Raw genomic sequence first — 18,591 nt, 5'->3', positions numbered from 1 at the left:
ACCGTTGGTGTATCCTGTGCTTGGGCTCCGACCACCGTACCGAGTCCTGCCCACGTTGTGCCGCGGGCTCTTCGTTGTCAGTGTACCTGGATCCTTGAGCTCTTCGACAGGATGGAACAGCCCACAGACAAGGCCTTGGCCTCGAAGGCCTCGGCCTCAAGCAACTCGCCCTCGGCCTCGAAGACCCCGTCTGCTCCGCCTGCAAAAGCCTCATCCTCGGGTAAGTCTCCTCTTCCTCCTTCAGATTCCCTACTGAAGAAGCCTTCCACAGAGTCTCTGGCATCCCAGGTAGTGAGTGCAGTCCTGCCAGCCTGTACGAGACCTCCCTCCAAGCGTGCCTCCACGCTACAGGAATATTCTTCCTCGAGGTTGCCCTCGTTGGAGTGCACTGCTGCACCTGCCCGACCAGATCCATTGGTCTCGGTGCCGATGTTTGAGGACATGCTTATGGTGATTCTGATTACGCAGATCTCCGTTCTGGCCCAGCTTGCCCCTGCCCCGACCCTGCTCCCTAAGAGCCAGCCTGAGCGCCCCACCGAGGCTCCTCGGGACAAGCATCGTCGGTTGTCCTCGAGTGATTCTTCACCTGTTCCTTCGAGGCCTGCATCGCCGGCTGCCCGACCTCGATCGAAGCACCATTCGAAGCGTACCTCGTCTTCGAAGCATCTGTCTGCCAAGCGGCTGAGAGACTCCCCTCCTTGGCGGGGTAGGTCTCCAGTGCCTCGGGTCTCAAGGTCCGTCGAGGCCTCTATGCACCATGGATTTGAGGCCCGGCCTCGACTGTCTTCCATACCTCCTCGATCCCCAAGTCGAGGCCAGTCGAGATCGAGGACTCCCTCCATGCAGCCACGCCGGAGGGTCTCTTCCTCCCTGGGCTCTCCGAGGCTTACCACACAGTTTTCCGTTCCTCGGACTCCAGGGTCTTCTCCCTCCCGGCAGCTTAAGCGTAAGCATTCTTCGACACCTCCGCTGTCTCTTAGTAGAGCTTCCTCGGCGTCCATGCTTTTGGACATAGATGTGCCGGCGCAGTATTCAAAGGAGGCTTCTCCCTCCTTCTCAGCTGCCCCGAGGTCCAGATCCTCCAGGGGGCATTCTTCTTCCAAGACTTCCTCCTTCACTAGGTTCGTTGTTGACATGGGTAAGGCTCTTCAGCTTGATCTCCAGTCTGAATCCAGATATACCCGGGAGTATTTGGCAGAGATGGAGCTTCCTCATCAGCCCAGGAAATCTCTGCGCCTCCCACTGAACCCAGTCTTGAAGCAGACTTTCTTCTGGAATTTGGAGACTCTTTATGCCATTCCTGCCATACCGTCCAAGATGGAGTCCCGCTATCGGACAGTACTATGTAAAGGATTTGAGAAGGCGCAGCTCTCCCACCAGTCTTTGGTTGTGGAATCTTCCTTGAAGAAATCTAACCCCTCCAAGTTCTACGCTGCTGTCCCCCTGGGCAGGGAGGGGCGTACCATGGACAAGTTCAGCCGTCTGTACCAGAACTCGATGATGGCGAACAAGGTCCTCAATTACAATTTCAATTTTACGTCCTATCTCAAACACTGCATTAAAACCATGCCGTCTTTCTAGGATGATTTGGCTGCCCACCGCCAATCGGAGTTCCGCCAGCTTCAGGATACTCTGTCACAGATTCGCCTTTTTATGCTCCAGGCCACGTATGATGTTTTTGAGTTGTCATCGAGGGTTACAGCCTTTGCGATCACTATGTGTCGCTTGGCCAAATCTGCAGGACCGTCTGGCGAACCTCCCTTGCTTGGGCAACAAGCTGTTTGATGACTCCATCGAGGCGGCTACCAAACGCCTCTCGGAGCATGAGAGGTCCTTTGCCTTCCTGGTAAGGCCGAAGGCAAAGGCTCCTCCTCCTAAGTCGTATAAACTGCCACCTCGGCACTATCCTCAGAAGTCTATGCCGGCGTTTTCCAGCCCGCCGCTCAGATGTCAGCAGCAGCAGAGAGCCCCCCCAAAAGCCTCATGCCCCAGCGGTGGCTAAACCAGCGCCGTCTTTTTGACAATCCTGGTCTGAGAATGCCACCCCCTTTCGTCCATCGACCTTCCCCCCTGCCCATCGGAGGTCATCTCAGTCTTTTCTGTCATCAGTGGGAGCTGATTACGTCGGACATCTGGGTTCTCTCCATCATCCGGGAGGGATACTCCCTTCAGTTCCTGACTGTACCTCCAGATCTAACTCCAAAAGAGTGTCCTTCCAACAGTTCGCAGCTTCCCCTTCTTCTTCGGGAGGCTCGAACCCTCCTACGCCTCCGGGAGGTCGAGGAGTTTCCTTTGTGTCAACGGGACACCGGGTTCTACTCCCGGTATTTTCTCGTCCCCAAGAAGACCAGGGACCTGCATCCTATTTTGGATCTCAGAGCATTGAACAAATTTCTGGTCAAGGAAAAGTTTTGCATGCTCTCTCTTCCCACGTTGTACCCCTTGATGGACAAGGGGGATTGGTTATGCTCGCTGGACCTCAAAGAGGCTTACACTCACATCCCTCTCGCAGATTTCTGAGATTTTGGGTGGGGAATCTCCATCTCCAGTATCAGGTTCTTCCTTTCGGACTCGCATCATCCCCGAGGGTTTTCATGAAGTGCCTCGTAGTGATGGCAGCGGCCCTGCAGACGCAGGGTCTTCAGGTGTTTCCATACCTCGACGACTGGCTCATCAAAGCGCCGTCCCGGCTGGAAGTTATTGCAGCAACCCAACGGACTATTACGTTCCTTCAAAGTCTGGGTTTCGAGGTCAACTTCCCCAAGTCCCAGTTGTGTCCCTCTAAGTCTCTTCAATTCATTGGAGTAGTGCTGGACACGATTCGTCTCCGCTCCTTCTTGCCTCAACCTCGTCAGGATGCCCTCATTCGCCTTTGCCAGAGGGTTTCTCTTCTGTCGACTGTTTCAGCCAGGCACATGATGGTCCTGCTGGGTCACATGGCCTCCACAGTTCATGTGACTCCTTTTGCCAGACTTCACCTCCGAATTCCTCAGTGAACCCTGGCATCGCAGTGGTGGCAGGACCAGTATCCTGTCTCTCAACACATTGCAGTGACTCCTTTGTTGAGACAATCTCTCCACTGGTGGATGCTCTCTTCCAATCTTTCCAGAGGTTTTCTGTTTCACGTGCCCCCTCCGCAGAAGGTCCTCACAACAGACTCTTCCGCGTACGCATGGGGGGCTCACCTTGACAGTCTCCGTACCCAAGGCCATTAGTCCAGCGCTGATCGTCGCTGTCACATCAATCTGCTGGAGCTTTGGGCCATTTTCAACGCTTTGAAAGCCTTTCGTCAATTGCTTCAAGACCACGTGGTTCTGGTTCGGACAGACAACCAGGTGGCCATGTATTATGTCAACAAACTGGGAGGTACGGGATCCTTGTCTCTTTCCAAGGAAGCTCTAAGGATTTGGGATTGGGCGATACGTCACAACATCTTTCTCAGAGCGATCTACATCTAGGGCCAGCAGAATTGTCTGGCAGACAAATTGAGCTGCCTTCTGAAGCCTCACGAATGGACACTCCATTCCTCTACTCTGCGTCAGTTGTTTGCTCGATGGGGGACTTCACAGATAGATCTGTTTGCATCCCCCCTCAACCGCAAGTTGCCTCATTTCTGCTCCAGGATTTACTCTCCGCACCGACTCGAGGTTGATGCTTTCCTTTTGGATTGGACGAACCTGTTTCTATATGCATTCCCTCCATTCCCTCTGATTCTGAAGACTCTCGTCAGGCTCAAGTCAGTCCATGCCACCATGATTCTGATAGCTCCTCGGTGGTTCTCCCTTCTGCTTTGACTCAGTGCCAGGGAGCCTCTACCTGTTTTTCCTTCTCTGCTTTCTCAGAGTCAAGGTTCTCTGCTTCATCCCAACCTGCAGTCTCTACACTTAACAGCTTGGTTCCTCTGACATGATTGCCTCATTCCAATTTTCACAGTCTGTACAGGATGTTCTCAAGGCTTCTCGTAAACAGTCCACTCAACAGTGTTACACTCAAAAATGGACTAGATTTTCTTCTTGGTGTGCTACGCATCGCATGGAGCCACAATCTGTCTCCTTGTCTTCAGTGCTGGATTATCTGCTGCACTTATCTCGGGCTGGTCTCAAATCAACATCTGTTCGAGTCCACCTCAGTTCCATCACTGCCTTTCATCAGCCGATTGATGGGAAACCTCTTTTGGTCCATCTTGTGGTTTCTCGGTTTATGAAAGGTCTTTTCAATGTCCATCCTCCGCTCAAACCTTCCCCAGTGGTTTGGGATCTTAATGTGGTCCTTGCTCAGTTGAGGAAACCTCCATTTGAGCCAATTGATAGGGCTCATTTGAAGTATCTCTTTTGGAAAGTGGCGTTTCTGATTGCCCTCATGTCTGCTCGCAGGGTCAGTGAGCTGCAACCTTTGGTTGCGGATCCATCTTTTACTGTTTTTCATCATGATAAGGTGGTCCTCCGTAGTCATCCTAAGTTCTTGCCTAAAGTGGTTTCAGATTTCCACCTCAACCAATCCATTGTTCTTCCTGGGTTTTTTCCAAAGCCTCATTCTCACCCCGGAGAAGTGGCGCTTCACACTCTGGACTGTAAACGTGCGTTGGCTTTCTACTTACAACGCACTCAGGCTCATCGGACTGTTCCTCAACTCTTCCTATCTTTTGATCCGAATCAGTTGGGACGTCCTGCTTGTATTTCTTTCTGCTATGTTCAGACTGGTCTTCCTCTGCAGGGTCGGGTCATGGGGCATAAGGTCAGAGTCTGTAGCTTTCCTCAGATCAACTTCTATCGAGGAAATCTGCAAGGCCGCCACTTGGTTCTCGATTCATACCTTTACCTCTCACTACTGTCTGGATACCTTTTCCAGACGAGACGGCTAGTTTGGCCAGTCTGTTTTGCGTAATCTGTTCTAAATTGCCAACTCTCCCTCCATCCCTTTATGGTTAGCTTGGAGGTCACCCACAAGTAGAGAATATGTTGCCTGCTTGTCCTGGATAAAGCACAGTTACTTACCGTAACAGGTGTTATCCAGGGAGAGCAGGCAGATATTCTCGCAACCCACCCACCTCCCCTGGTTGGCTTTTTTGCTAGCTACTGAACTGAGCCCACGCCGAGGAGACGCGTGCCCTGACTCAGGCAGGAAGGCGCATGCGCGGTGCAGCACTAGCAAACTTTGAAGATCTTCAATCAAGTTTGTTTGAAAAGCTGTCCGCGATGGGGCTCCGTGGATGACGTCACCCACATGTAGAGAATATCTGCCTGCTGTCCCTGGATAACACCTGTTACGGTAAGTAACTGTGCTTTTTTATATTCTTGATCAATAGTATGTGCTAATCCTCTTGTGTTCACTTCCTTATTTTTATGGTACATCAACAGATGTTCATGTCAGTCGCTATGTGAAAGAATAAGTTCCACTTGACTTGCTTTCTCAGCATTTCGCTTGGCTTGCTTATCTCAGCAAGAATAGATTGTGTAAAAGCTGACAGTTTTATTCAGGGTATCTTTTAGGCCTACTTTCAGGACTATAAAATATATTGTCATATTTCTATTATTCAGGGGATTTCAGGGGATCTGTCTTCACCTCCAGTATCATGGAGGGCTTACCTATCTTCACCTGTACGTACCTGCACAGGTCTTCTTCCTCAGGATGATGGCCTATCCAGTTTACCCATCCACAGTAACCATTATCTCTTTCTCTCTCTATGAAATCCCATGTGCCTATCCCAGGCTTTCTTGAATTCAGAGACGGTCTCTGTCTCCACCACCACTTCCTGGAGACTGCTCCACTCATCTACTACCCATTCTGTAAAAAAAGTATTTGCTCAGATTACTCCTGAGCCTATCACCTTTTAACTTCATCCTGTGCCCTCTATTTCCAGAGCTTCCTTTCAAATGAAAGAGACTCGACTCATGCTCATTTATATCATGTAGGTATTTAAAAGTCTCTATCATATCTCCCTTCTCCTGCCTTTCCTCCAAAGTATAAGGATTGAGATTTTAAAGTCTGGTTTGACTGTTGGCACGGGTGGTTTTGTTTTTCACAATGTGTGAGAGTACACCCGCATTTGCATTTTGTTATTTTGTGATACACATCTTTAAGTCTGTCTCCATACGCCTTATGACAAAGACCATTCACCATTTTAGCAGTCTTTCTCTGGACCGACTCCATCCTTTTTATATCTTTTTAAATGTGCGGCCTCCAGAATTGTACACAATATTCTAAATGAGATCACACCAAAGTCTTATACAGGGGCATCAATAACCCCTTTTACCTACTGGCCATACCTCTCCCTATGCACCCTAGCATCCTTCTAGCTTTCGCCTTCACCTTTTAAACCTGTTTGGCCACCTTAAGATCATCACATACAATCACACCCATGTCCTGCTGTTCTGTTGTTCTGTTGTGTACATAAGTTCTTCACCCCCTAAACTGTATCTTTTCCTTGGGTTTTTGGAGCCCAAATGCATGATCTTGCATTTCTTAGTATTAAATTTTAGCTGCCAAATTTCAGACCATTCTTCAAGCTTCGCTAGGTCTATCTTCATGTTATTCACCCCATCTGTGGTGTATACTCTATTGCAGATTTTGGTATCATCCGCAAAGAGGCAAATCTTACCCGACAGCCCTTCAGCAATATCGTTTATAAAAATGATAACAAATAACTGGCCCAAGAACAGAACTTTGAGGCACATCACTGGTAACATCTCTTTCCTCAGAGCGATCTCTATTGATCACTACCCTCTGTCATCTTCCACTCAACCAGTTCTTGACCCAGCCCGTCACTTTGGGACCCATCCCGAGTGCACTCAGTTTATTTATTAGATGTCTGTGTGGAACACTGTCAAAGGCTTTGCTTAAATCTAAATATGCCACATTTAATGCACTCCCTCTATCCAATTCTCTGGTCACCCAGTCAAAGAAATTGATCAGATTTGTCTGACAAGACCTACCTATAGTGAATTCATGTTGCCGCCAGTCCTGTAATCCGCAGGATTCCAGAAACTTCACCATTCTCTATTTTAAAATCATTTTCAGCAATTTGCTTACCACAGAAGTCAGACTTACTGGCCTGTAATTCCCTACTTCCTTCCACTTTTGTGGAGAGGGACCACATCTGCCCTTCTCCAGTTCTTGGGTACCACTCCTGACTCTAGAGACTCATTGAAATGGTCAGTCAGCGGAGACATCAGAACTTCCCTAAGTACCTTCAGCACCCTCGGATGTACACTATCTGGCCCCATCACTTTGTCTACCTTTATTTTAGCTAGCTCTTCATGAGCACAACCCTCTGAAAATCAATCAGGGCCTACCACTCCTCCATTCTTATTCACAGTTGTCTTCTGCAGTCCTGCTCCCGACGCTTCAGCCGTGAACAGAAATATTTGTTATGCAATTCAGCCTTTTCTTTCCCCTTCACCTTTGAGTCTCACAATGCCACGTTTGCACTTCTTCCTATCACTAATATATTGACCTGCCTATATTCTATCAGATATTTTGGGGGTAGCAATTTCCTGCCTATTTTGATTAATGATCTTGATTTTCTTAAATATGTTCACCAAAGATATAAACGGTTTGTCTTCTTCATTGCTTGTCATCAGGAGCAGGCTTCCTTGTTTTGGACATCTGCTAAAGTGGTATTAAGTGAGAATGTTATAGCATATGTTCCTAAGCCCAACCAACTTCAGAACAGTGGCTCAGGCAGTCCTCCTCACCTACTTAGACTACTGTAACTCCCTCTACTGCCGTATCACTAAGAAAGATCTTAAGAAACTGAAATTGCTTAAGAATACATCAGGGAGTACCGAAGTAGAACAAAGACTGGAATACAATGTTGTTGAATAGTCCTTTATTGTTGGATAAAGTCAAGTACATCCACAATGTCGAACAGCTGACCCAAGTTGGAGGAAACCGACCCGATACAGTTCGTGTTTCAGCTCAAACAAGCTTTTCGTAGATCTTATATGTATGTATGTTTATAAATGGTGCTACAATGGTGAGTGAGGATACTGCGTTAACGTCTCCATGATTATTCGATTCATTATATGTGTAGCGCCAAAAGTTATGTGTACATGGTGGAGCATTAAAAATTGGAAGGGTATCACTAAGTCATGTGAAAATTGGGAGGACAGAGGTATGTAAAGGGTCGCCAATGGTGGACAGTTCATAGAGTACGAGCAATAATGGTGAGCATGCTGGCTAATGGTGTACTAAGGGATAGAACAGGGCTAGACACAAAAACTAAGCCCATATTTACCAAATCAGTAATCAAGCTGTCTCTAGCAGTATTCAAATCCAAGTAGTAGCAAAGAGATAACACTGTTTCTTACTTTAAGTTTCAATCCTAGCAATTTCAAGTCCTGTTTTGGCAAGTAAGAACTATACTAATGTAGGGAACATGGTAGGAATGTTTTACTTATTACAGTTTTTCTTATTGTGGTATATTGTACAGTATTTTGTTTTTTTTATATAGTATAAGCTACTGTGGGTCCCCTGTTTGAGATAAGAGGTGGTGCAACATAAAAATAGGACCTAGACAGCTTCTTAGATATTCCCTCCTATTTTCTGTTCCTTACTCCTCTTGAAATTTTTTTTACCCTATTTAGACTGTTTCCTTACTACTTACTTTCTTGTCACATTGCCTTCAATTCTTGCACCGTCATACTTTGAATTTGTTTCATATAAAAAAAGATGTTTCATTTGTTAGCCATCCCTTATAGGCACATTTTTTCAACAATGCAAGTATTATTTTAGAGAATGTGCATTAATCAGTTCAGTGCAGCCCCTGGCATCTGTGGACAAACAGAACCAGCAGCCAAGGGGGGGGGGGTTTGTAGATGTATTTTGTCAATTCCTTCAAAAAAAAAAAAATTCCTCAAGGTAAAATAAATGTTTACTCTGTACCTCCCAAGATAAAGTAGTGTGATTTCTTTGGTAGTCCTTTTAAAAGTATAAGCTAGTTGAGGGGAAAAAAAAGATATGACCTTTTCTTTTTTTTTGTTTAATTATTTATTTCACCTTTATTACTGTGTCTCACAGTCAACTCAAGCAAAGTTAAAAGAATACTTTTGGGAACTTTCCAATGCTAATATAATGGGGGTAATATTCAAAAGAATATATCTGGATAACTTTGGTAGTTACCTGGATAAGAAAGACTTTACTTTTGAGATCATGGCCCAGCCGGTAGATAAGTTTTGGCCGGGCACATTGGTGCACAGCCAAAACATATATAGATAAGACGATGGTCCGTGGGTGGTATTTGGACAGGATTTTTTTTGTTTGTTTGTAAAAAATCTTTATTGATTTTTCAGTCTAAAAACAGTGCATAAAGGAATACATACAAGTACTGCTCTTACACCTATCAATAAATACATGAGAGAACCATTTTCACCCCCTCCCACTCTGATTCCAGTGTATTCAATGAACTCAATCACATAAGGGGCTGAAAGTAATCTAAAATACAGGCTAAGTTGCGGGCTGAATTTTTTAGTAAGATACTTAGGAGTCCTTTTATTAAGGTACGCTAACCGATTTAGCGTGCGTAAAATGCGCACCTTAATAAAAGGACCCCTTAGTCTTAATAGAAGTATAGGGTTACAACTTCTCCAACAAAATAAATAAAAAAGACTTTTCCTCTCTCTGTTATGTCCTTGCTCATGATTGCTGTTAACACCAGCTCTGGCAGGATACACATTTCAAATCTGACATTTTGTAATCACAAAAGAGCAAATAAAATTATTTTTTCTACCTTTTGTTGTCTGTCTGTCTGTCTGTTAACTTGCTCACCAGGATCTCCTGCCCAATTGATGTTTTCTTCTTTCTCCATGCTCACCATCCATGTTCCATCTTCTACTGCCATATCCATCATTTCTTTCCCCATTGTCTCTCTTTCTCTCCCTGCTTTGTACCCTTGGCCAAACCTCTCTATTCTCCTCCGTGCAGCATCTCTTCCTTCCTCCCCTCCATTATCATGTGCAGCATCTCTTTCTCCCCATGCATCTCTCTCTGCCTTCCACTCTATGTCCAACATTTCTCCATGCATGTCTCTCTCCCCTTTACCAAATGCAAGATTTCTCCTTCATTCCTTTCTACTTCTTTGTTGCATCTCTCCATCTCCTCCACTCCATGTTCAATAATTCTTCTTTTCTTCTCTCTCCCCCAAAGTGCAGTAGCTTTCCATCCTTCCTATCCCCCTGTACAGCAGCTTTCCATTCCTCCTTCCCATCCCCCTGTGCAGCAGCCTCCCAGCTCTCCTATCCCCCTGTGCAGCAGCCTTTCAGCCCTCCCTCCCTCTCATCCCCCTGTGCAGCAGCCTTCCAGCCCTCTTATCCCCCTGTGCAGCAGCCTTCCAGCCCTCTTATCCCCCTGTGCAGCAGCCTTCCAGCCCTCCTATCCCCAGGTGCAACTGCCTTTATCCCCCTGTGCAGCAGCCTTCCAGCCCTCCTATCCCCCTGTGCAGCAGCCTTCCAGCCCTCCTATCCCCCTGTGCAGCAGCCTTCCAGCCCTCCTATCCCCCTGTGCAGCAGCCTTCCAGCCCTCCTATCCCCCTGTGCAGCAGCCTTCCAGCCCTCCTATCCCCCTGTGCAGCAGCCTTCCAGCCCTCCTATCCCCTTGTGCAGCAGCCTTCCAGCCCTCCTATCCCCCTGTGCAGCAGCCTTCCAGCCCTCCTATCCCCCTGTGCAGCAGCCTTCCAGCCCTCCTATCCCCCTGTGCAGTAGCCTTCCAGTCCTCCCTCCCTCTCATCCCCTTGTGCAGCAGCCTTCCAGCCTTCTTATCCCCCTGTGCAACAGCCTTCCAGCCCTCTTATCCCCCTGTGCAACAGCCTTCCAGCCTCTTATCCCCCTGTGCAACAGCCTTCCAGCCCTCTTATCCCCCTGTGCAACAGCCTTCCAGCCCTCTTATCCCCCTGTGCAACAGCCTTCCAGCCCTCTTATCCCCCTGTGCAACAGCCTTCCAGCCCTCTTATCCCCCTGTGCAACAGCCTTCCAGCCCTCTTATCCCCCTGTGCAACAGCCTTCCAGCCCTCCTATCCCCCTGTGCAGCAGCCTTCCAGTCCTCTTATCCCCCTGTGCAGCAGCCTTCCAGCCCTCCCTCCCTCCCTTCCCCCTGTGCAGCAACCTTCCAAACCTCTTATCCCCCTATGCAGCACTTTCTGATTGATGACCCCCCCTCATGAGATATCAGCTTTCGGGCCTCCTGCAACAGCAGCAGCATGAACAGACTAACCGCCAGTGCTCCCTCTTCCCCCGTCATCATTAATGCAGCAGAGGACAAGCCCCAGCAGAGCAAGCCAGGAGAAGCCTGTTCAGACTGCTGACTCTGCTTGCTAGGCATTGCCTTTGCTGCTGCTGCTGCCACCAGAGGTATTGACGAACAGCCCCTGCCGGTACTGGAATCTAAGGACGCAGTGAGAGCTGTAAAAGCGAGTCACATGTTAACTGCGTCTATGGAGATACAGCTGCAGGGGGCGCTCTTCCTGAGCCAGGAGCCTCCTTTTCCCCCTCCCCTTTGTCCTCGCCCTCTTACGCGCTTCTCCTCGCTGTCTCATGGCTGTTCCTTTCCTGTTTCTGACTCGGTAGCTGGTAGTTGCTTCCCTCCGTCGCCGCTGAGCAAAGAGAGCAATCAGGAGGGTATTCTCTCGCGGGCCAATGTGGGCCAAATTAGGGAATTCACTCGCGGGCCAAATTTAATTACCCGCGGGCCAGAGTTTCACATGTCTACCCTATTCAGACTGTCTCTTTACTACTTACTTTCTTGTCTCCTTCCTTCAGTTCTTGCACCGTCATACTTTGATAAATATTACACTGAATTTGTTTCATATAAAAAAAGATGTTTCATTTGCTAGCCATCCCTTTATAAATAAAAAAAATAACCTTTATACAGAGATGACAGCGTGTTTGGCTCTATGGCATATCACCAGGCCTCAAGGGAGATCAAATGCTCCTATATAGCTAAGAAGTACCTTCATCTTCTTACATTTTAGAATATTAATGTATAACATACTGTTTTAAAAGTTACTAGCTGCAACCCAATAAAATTTCACTGAAAGATATTTTGTTCCTACTTCCCCCTCACCTCTCCAGGTCGCGCCTCTTCCCAGCAGGCTTCCTTCTATTCTCTAATGCTTGTACAACCCTGAGCAAAATTTTCTTGTTCCTTGGCCATTCCGTAAACCTCTCTCCCCCAGGATTATAGGCACAGTGTGTTTTTTTAGAGAATGTGCATTAATCAGTTCAGTGCAGCCCCTGGCATTCGTGGGCAAACAGAACCAGTAGCCAAGGGTTTTTTTTGTAGATGTATTTTGTCAACTCCTTCTAAAAAAAAAAAAAATGCCTCAAAGTAAAATAAATGTTTACTCTGTACCTCCCAAGATAAAGTAGTGTGGGGGAAAAAAAGATAAGAGCTTTTCTTTTTTTCTTTAATTATTTATTTCACCTTTATTACTGTGTCTCACAGTCAACTCAAGCAAGTGTAAAGTTAAAAGAATACTTGTGGGAACTTCCTAATGCTAATATAATGGTGGTAATATTCAAAAGAATGTATCTGGATAACTTTGGGAATTACTTGGATAAGAAAGACTATACTTTTGAGATCATGGCCCAGCTGGTAGATAAGTTTTGGCCAGGCACATCCCTTAGCAACAGCAGCAGAGAACAAGTGCGAGCATGAAATCGCACCGCTACTGCCACGCTGTAACCAATAAGGAAACCAAGCGCGTGCATACAAAGGGCGGGAAGGTCCCGGCTCCCTCAATGGATTTTTAGTCATAAACCTTAGCCTCAATAAAATATCCATTCCTTAAACGTACGTTGACCGAACCCACAGTACTAAGACTCCCAAACAGAACCTGAAGTTCAAACAACAGTAAAAAAAAAAACCCATACATACTAACAAGCTTGTTGTTAGGGCCGGTTGAAGCCAGTAAGTGCTGGTTTTGCAGCACTAACAAGGCAGAATGTAGCAACTGTGGTCTCCCTGGTTTTTTGGGTTTTTTTTTTTTAAACAGAGAAGGGAAAGAAGAAAAAATGGAGACCCAGTCAGACCCTCTATCATTGGAGGGAGGGTGAGGCAGGGACCTGGGAGTGCCCAGGTGTAACCCCTAAAGCCGGCACCGTTCAGTTGGACACCCCTGTCTCACTGAAGATAAACCTCAAGAGGAGAAATACAATTGCCATCTCACTGAAGAGAAACCTCAACAGGAGAAATAGAATGGCAGTCTCACTGAAGAGAAACCTCAACAGGAGAAAATAACTATCCAGTCACAGCCAGAATTCAGGAGCTAGTTGAATAGCCACTATCACCTGCTGGGATAATGAGGGATCCAAGATGGCCGCGCGCTGATGAGAGTGAGTGAGACGCTGCCAGAGATCCTACGATATAACATTTACCTTGTGCCCCAGTAATGCCGAAAAGGAGAGGGAAAGGCGCTTCTGGAGCCTCGAGGCGCCTGGAGACTCCCCTTCAGATGTCCATGGAGGATTTTTTGCAGCGCCTGAATCAAGAGGCAGCAGCTGCATCGGGGAGTCGCCCGCTGGAATCGCCGGGAAGGAGTGAGGTCACGGCAAGTTTCCCTGGGCTAGAGTCGACTCTGAGCCCCGACGCTAGAACCCCGCCCCCTCAGCTGCAGCGTGCTAGCTCTCCACAGGAGAGTAGTCAGCCCGAGGAGGCAGACTTCGTTTCCTGGGAGGCTGAAGTGAGTGAAGCACTGGAGGAAGATTTGACTGCGGTGAGACCAACGAGGGGACCTGAAATGGAGCAAGGTTTCCAGAGGGAGAAGACTGCCATTGCTGTGGAAGCTGGGACAATGCAAGCAAGTATATTCTCTGTTCCTAAACCCATGAATGTTACTCTAGACTCTATTTGGGATTTGGTAATAACTCTGGGACAAACATTGTCACCACAAATTAAAGACCTAGAAGAGAAATATTTACAACAAAGAAATGAAATAAATGGACTTAAACAGGAAAATATAGCGATGAAATATAATGTGGAAAAAATAGATAAAAAGATAAGTGAAGTAACTCAAATTCAAACGACACTGATTAAGGACAATCTTAACCTTAGGAGAAAGGTGGAAATGATGGAAAATAATATGCGGTTGAATAAACTAAGATTTTTGAACTTCCCAAAGATTCCTTCTTTATCAGCAAAAGAAGTTTTGAAAAAGTACTTTTGTGAGGTTCTTAATGTTCCTAATGATGCTTTTCCTCCTTTTTCTAAAATATATTATTTGCCAACAAAAAATTTGGAAGAACAAAATCCACCAGAACAACAAGGTCAGGGTGAACAAATGGACATAACATTATTATTGGAATCTTCAATGAAGGAGGTAGCTATTCCAGCTACCCTATTGGCGACGGTGGTTTTATCACCAGATAAAAATTGGATATTACAGCTTTATTTTAAGAATAGACATAAAGAATTTCTTGGACATAAAGTTCAAATATTTCCGGATGTGACAAGGGAATCTCAGAAACGAAGGAAGGAATTTTTGCTTCTTAAGCCTGGGGTCGCTGCAATGGGGGCATCATTTCTTTTACGATATCCTTGCAAATGCATTGTAAAGTACAAATCTTGCAACTATATTTTCTTTGAACCTTCTCAGTTGACAGGATTTCTCTCCAGGAGGGGCCTGGAAGGGGATTAAGAAAATCTTAATGTATAATTTACTCTTGATCCACTCTCATCTGACCGCCTAATTTGTAATTTGAATTTATTCTTTTTCCTTTTAATAGTTTCTCACTCAGGAACATCTTGGATCTTAATTTGGGACTTTAATTTTGATTAAGTAAATAGCAATTTTGCCATATAGATGTTACTTCAATTGTTTATATTATGTTGACTTAATCATATTCTGTACAAGGAGTTTATTCTTGATAATATGTTCAAAATATAAATAAAGGATAAAAAAAAAACAAAAAACAGGAGAAATAGAATGGCAGTCTCACTGAAGAGAAACCTCAACAGGAGAAAATAACTATCCAGTCACAGCCAGAATTCAGGAGCTAGTTGAATAGCCACTATCACCTGCTGGGAGATAGAGCATAATGAAGATACAGGAAGAGTGGCAGCCAATATGACCACCTGTTAATCAGTTTCTCTATCTCCGCCTGCTGGTAGATGTGTGCTATCCCATTGGTCTCTGGATTCATCTGCTGCGTCTAAAGGAAAGAAAATTAACAGGTAAGAACATAATTTTTCTTTGGTGCACAGCCAAAACGTATGTAGATAAGACGATGGTCCATGGGTGATATTTGGATAGGATTTTTTCTTTTTTTTTAATCTTTATTGATTTTTCAGTCTAAAAACAGTGCATAAAGGAATACATACAAGTAGTTTGAAAAACTGCACTTACATCTATCAATAAATACATGAGAGAACCATTTTCACCTCCTCCCACCCCGATTCCAGTGTATTCAATAAAACCTTACACCAGTACATACATGTAATTAATAAACAAATCCTATTATAAGATCCCTTTCCCTCCCACCCACCTCCCTTCCCTGGATGTTCAAATCAAACCAGTAATAGGGGAATAAACCATTTAATTAAAATTAGTAAAATTGGTAAATGGACCCCATGTCAGATTAAACAACTTTTTATTACCCATTAGTTCAGAATTAATTTTCTCGTATTTATAACACAAGCATAATGAATTCCACCAAAAAGTGAAATTTAATCGGTCAAAATTCTTCCAATTTTTAGTGACCATTTGCATGGCAACCCCAGTCATTATACCAAGTAATCTGCTCTTATCTCCTACTCCGCCAATAGATAGACATAACAACGTCCCACAGATTACCGCTTCATACGACAGCAGGAACCGCACTCTCCAGAATCAAATTAATATGTCCCCTTATAGATGTCCTTTGATACTCCATTTTTGGAAAATAGGACAGGATTTGCAATTTAGCCAGAAATTCAGAGTTCTGTGGCATCCAAATACCTTGACCATAGTTATATCACGCCTAATGATTTGTGAATATTTGCATATATGTTCCACAATAATTAGTGACTCAGATACACAAGTTATTGTTTGAATTATGAATGTACTGTTGTAATCCGCTTTATATAAAGGCAGAATATAAATAATAAACCATAGATAAAAATGTGCTGAATATCAGCCCCAATCATTTTAACACTTTCATTTCTACCTTGGAAGACTTCTTTGCAAATATTCTTTTTCTGAAGTATAGGAAAGAAAGTAAAAGCTTCATTGGTGTGATATTTGGATGCAGGTCTAACACTGGGTGAGCAGATTTTAGTTTATTTTCTAGCTTTGTGAACATTGCAAATGGTTTGATCCTGGGGGTGGCTGCCAGGGGAGGGGGGAGACCTGCCTGCCTGGGGGGGCTGCCTGGGAGGGGGGGCTGCCTTGGAGGGGGAGACCTGCCTGCGTGCCCTGTCCCTGCCGGCCACTAGGCCTTCCTGCCCTGTGCCCTGTCCTGGCCTACCAGTAGACCACCAGAGGGAGGAAAGGGTACAGAGCCTGGCAGGGAGAGGGGGCAGAGTGCAGAGCTTGGCAAGGAGTGTGGGGTTGGGTGCAGAACCTGGCAGGGAGAATTTGGTTCAGAATGTTTTTTTTCTTGTTTTCCTCTAAATCTGGGGTGCGTCTTATGGTGAGGTGCGTCTATGGAGCGAAAAATACAGTACTGTTCTCATATCCTCATTGAGTGAAAAAATATTTCCTCCTATTTGTTTTGAAGGTAATTCATGTAACTTCATTGAGTATCCCCTAGTCTTTGTAAATGGGGCTCAATGGGTATGTAATGCAAAGGACCTGATCATGCTCTTTAATAATGTTTCTTATGATGTTAGATTTATGTGCAGAGAACACAACCCACATGTTTGGACATTAACAGGTTTGAATTAAAGTTCACCATATGCTTTACCAGATACTTTCTAATAATATCTGATTATGTTGGTCAGTTATGTGGTCTTTAAGTAGTGGCATAACCGAAGGCTCTTTTTTTATTATTAAATCTTTATTCATTTTTAAACTCACAATAAGTGTAACATAAAATACATACATTTTATACTTTAACATCACTTAATATATCTTCAAATTCTAACTAGCATCAATTATCCCCCCTCCCTTATACCCAACAATTATTCATAAGCGAAAGAAATCATAAAATATTTCCCCCCCACCCCACCCTGGATGTGTATGAACAAAAGGAAAAAAAAATATTTATTCTATGCAGTAATTTCAAGGCTCTTTTAAAGGAAAAGATAGATAATAAAATGATAGAATGTATTCCTTTTTCCCATCGTGCTGTGGATGAATATAAAATAGAGATTCAGCATTTATGTGGAGCTTTACCTTTTGGAAAATAAAAATGAAATTTATAAAATAGTTTGTTTGCTCATTCTTCTCTTTTCTTGTATAGGTCACTACGTCAGAGGCATCTGTATATATGGACCTGGCGACTTGAATTGGCTGATCAATCGCAGAAGCTTGTTTGCTAACAAGTTTGAGCTCAAAGCTCATCCTCCTGCACTGGAATGCTTGGAACTGAGACATCGAGAGAGAGCCCTAAATGAGAGCGAGATTCCTATAGAAGCCAGCTGGTACTTATGATATTCAAGAGACTCTGGCTAGCTGATATTTTTTTTATGTAAAAATTTTATTATTTTAAAAACTATAACAGTGTAGTACATTTGATTGAATAAAGAAAAATATTACAGAGATTACACCATTTTATACCCACCCACCCATCTATCAATTATTAATAATACAAGACAACTTTATTTATTACATTGATATGAAGAATTAATATCAATTTCTCAGTTACCTCTCCCTCCCCCACCCCGGATGTGTAAGAAAAAACTTAAAGAAGAATACATAAACCATTAATGTGAAGCAGCAATTAAAACCAATGGACTCCATACTTTGTTAAATGAAATATTTGACCCCAAACATTCTGCATTCATTCTCTCATATTTGTATGTATTACATACATTTGTTCACTAAAATGTGTAATTTAATCTATCATGGCTTTTCCAATTTTTCGTGATAAATTGAACAGCTATTCCAGTCAAAACCAGGAAAAGACGGCTTTTATATTTATTAAGGGGAGGTTTAATGTGTAACATAGTACCACAAATTATGGCTTCATATGTTAAGGGAATATCAGATTCTAAAACAATATTTATTTGTCCCCAAATTGACTTCCAGAAACTAAATATCAGTGGACAAAAAAATAACAGATGATCTAAAGTCCCTATATCAGCATGACAGTGCCAGCATCTATTAGATTTGGAACTATCTAAGTTTTTGCAAATGAACTGGGGTCCAAAAAATCCTATGTAATAAAAATAACCACGTTTGCCTCATAGATGCTGACGCTGTACATTTCAACCTCCAAGTCCAAATTCGTGGCTAACGAGATACAGAAATATACTGTTTAATCTCAATGCTCCAAATATCTCTGAAACTATTTTTAGGTTTTTTTATTCAAAACTTCAGAAATTCATTTATACCACTGGGCAGCCTGATGTCCTACTAAATCTGTCTGGTAGCAATGGATCTGCAGGCTATAATAATTTTTAAAATGTTTCCATTCAGGGAACCCACTCCGAATGGCCTGCGTCAACTGCAACCACCTATAC

General features: G+C 44.4%; 1 protein-coding gene across 2 annotated transcripts in view; it reads left to right on the top strand.

Moving 5' to 3' along the window:
* The window catches only part of GCNT2 (glucosaminyl (N-acetyl) transferase 2 (I blood group)), a 107,122-nt gene extending 89,151 nt beyond the window's left edge, over positions 1-17,971 (top strand). Inside the window, exon 3 of one of the 2 annotated variants that reach the window (XM_033934692.1) lies at positions 17,370-17,971. In XM_033934692.1, the coding sequence (XP_033790583.1) occupies positions 17,370-17,560 (191 nt within the window). In that variant the 3' untranslated portion in view covers positions 17,561-17,971. The remainder of the gene's footprint in view (positions 1-17,369) is intronic. The other variant, XM_033934691.1, reaches the window with a different exon arrangement.
* The last annotated feature ends 620 nt before the right edge of the window (positions 17,972-18,591 follow it).

Source organism: Geotrypetes seraphini, chromosome 2 (genome assembly GCF_902459505.1).
Source record: "Geotrypetes seraphini chromosome 2, aGeoSer1.1, whole genome shotgun sequence".
NCBI classification, from domain to species: domain Eukaryota; kingdom Metazoa; phylum Chordata; class Amphibia; order Gymnophiona; family Dermophiidae; genus Geotrypetes; species Geotrypetes seraphini.
The sequence above is the reverse complement of the archived record's forward strand: the minus strand, read 5'-3'. Positions and strand labels throughout refer to the sequence as shown.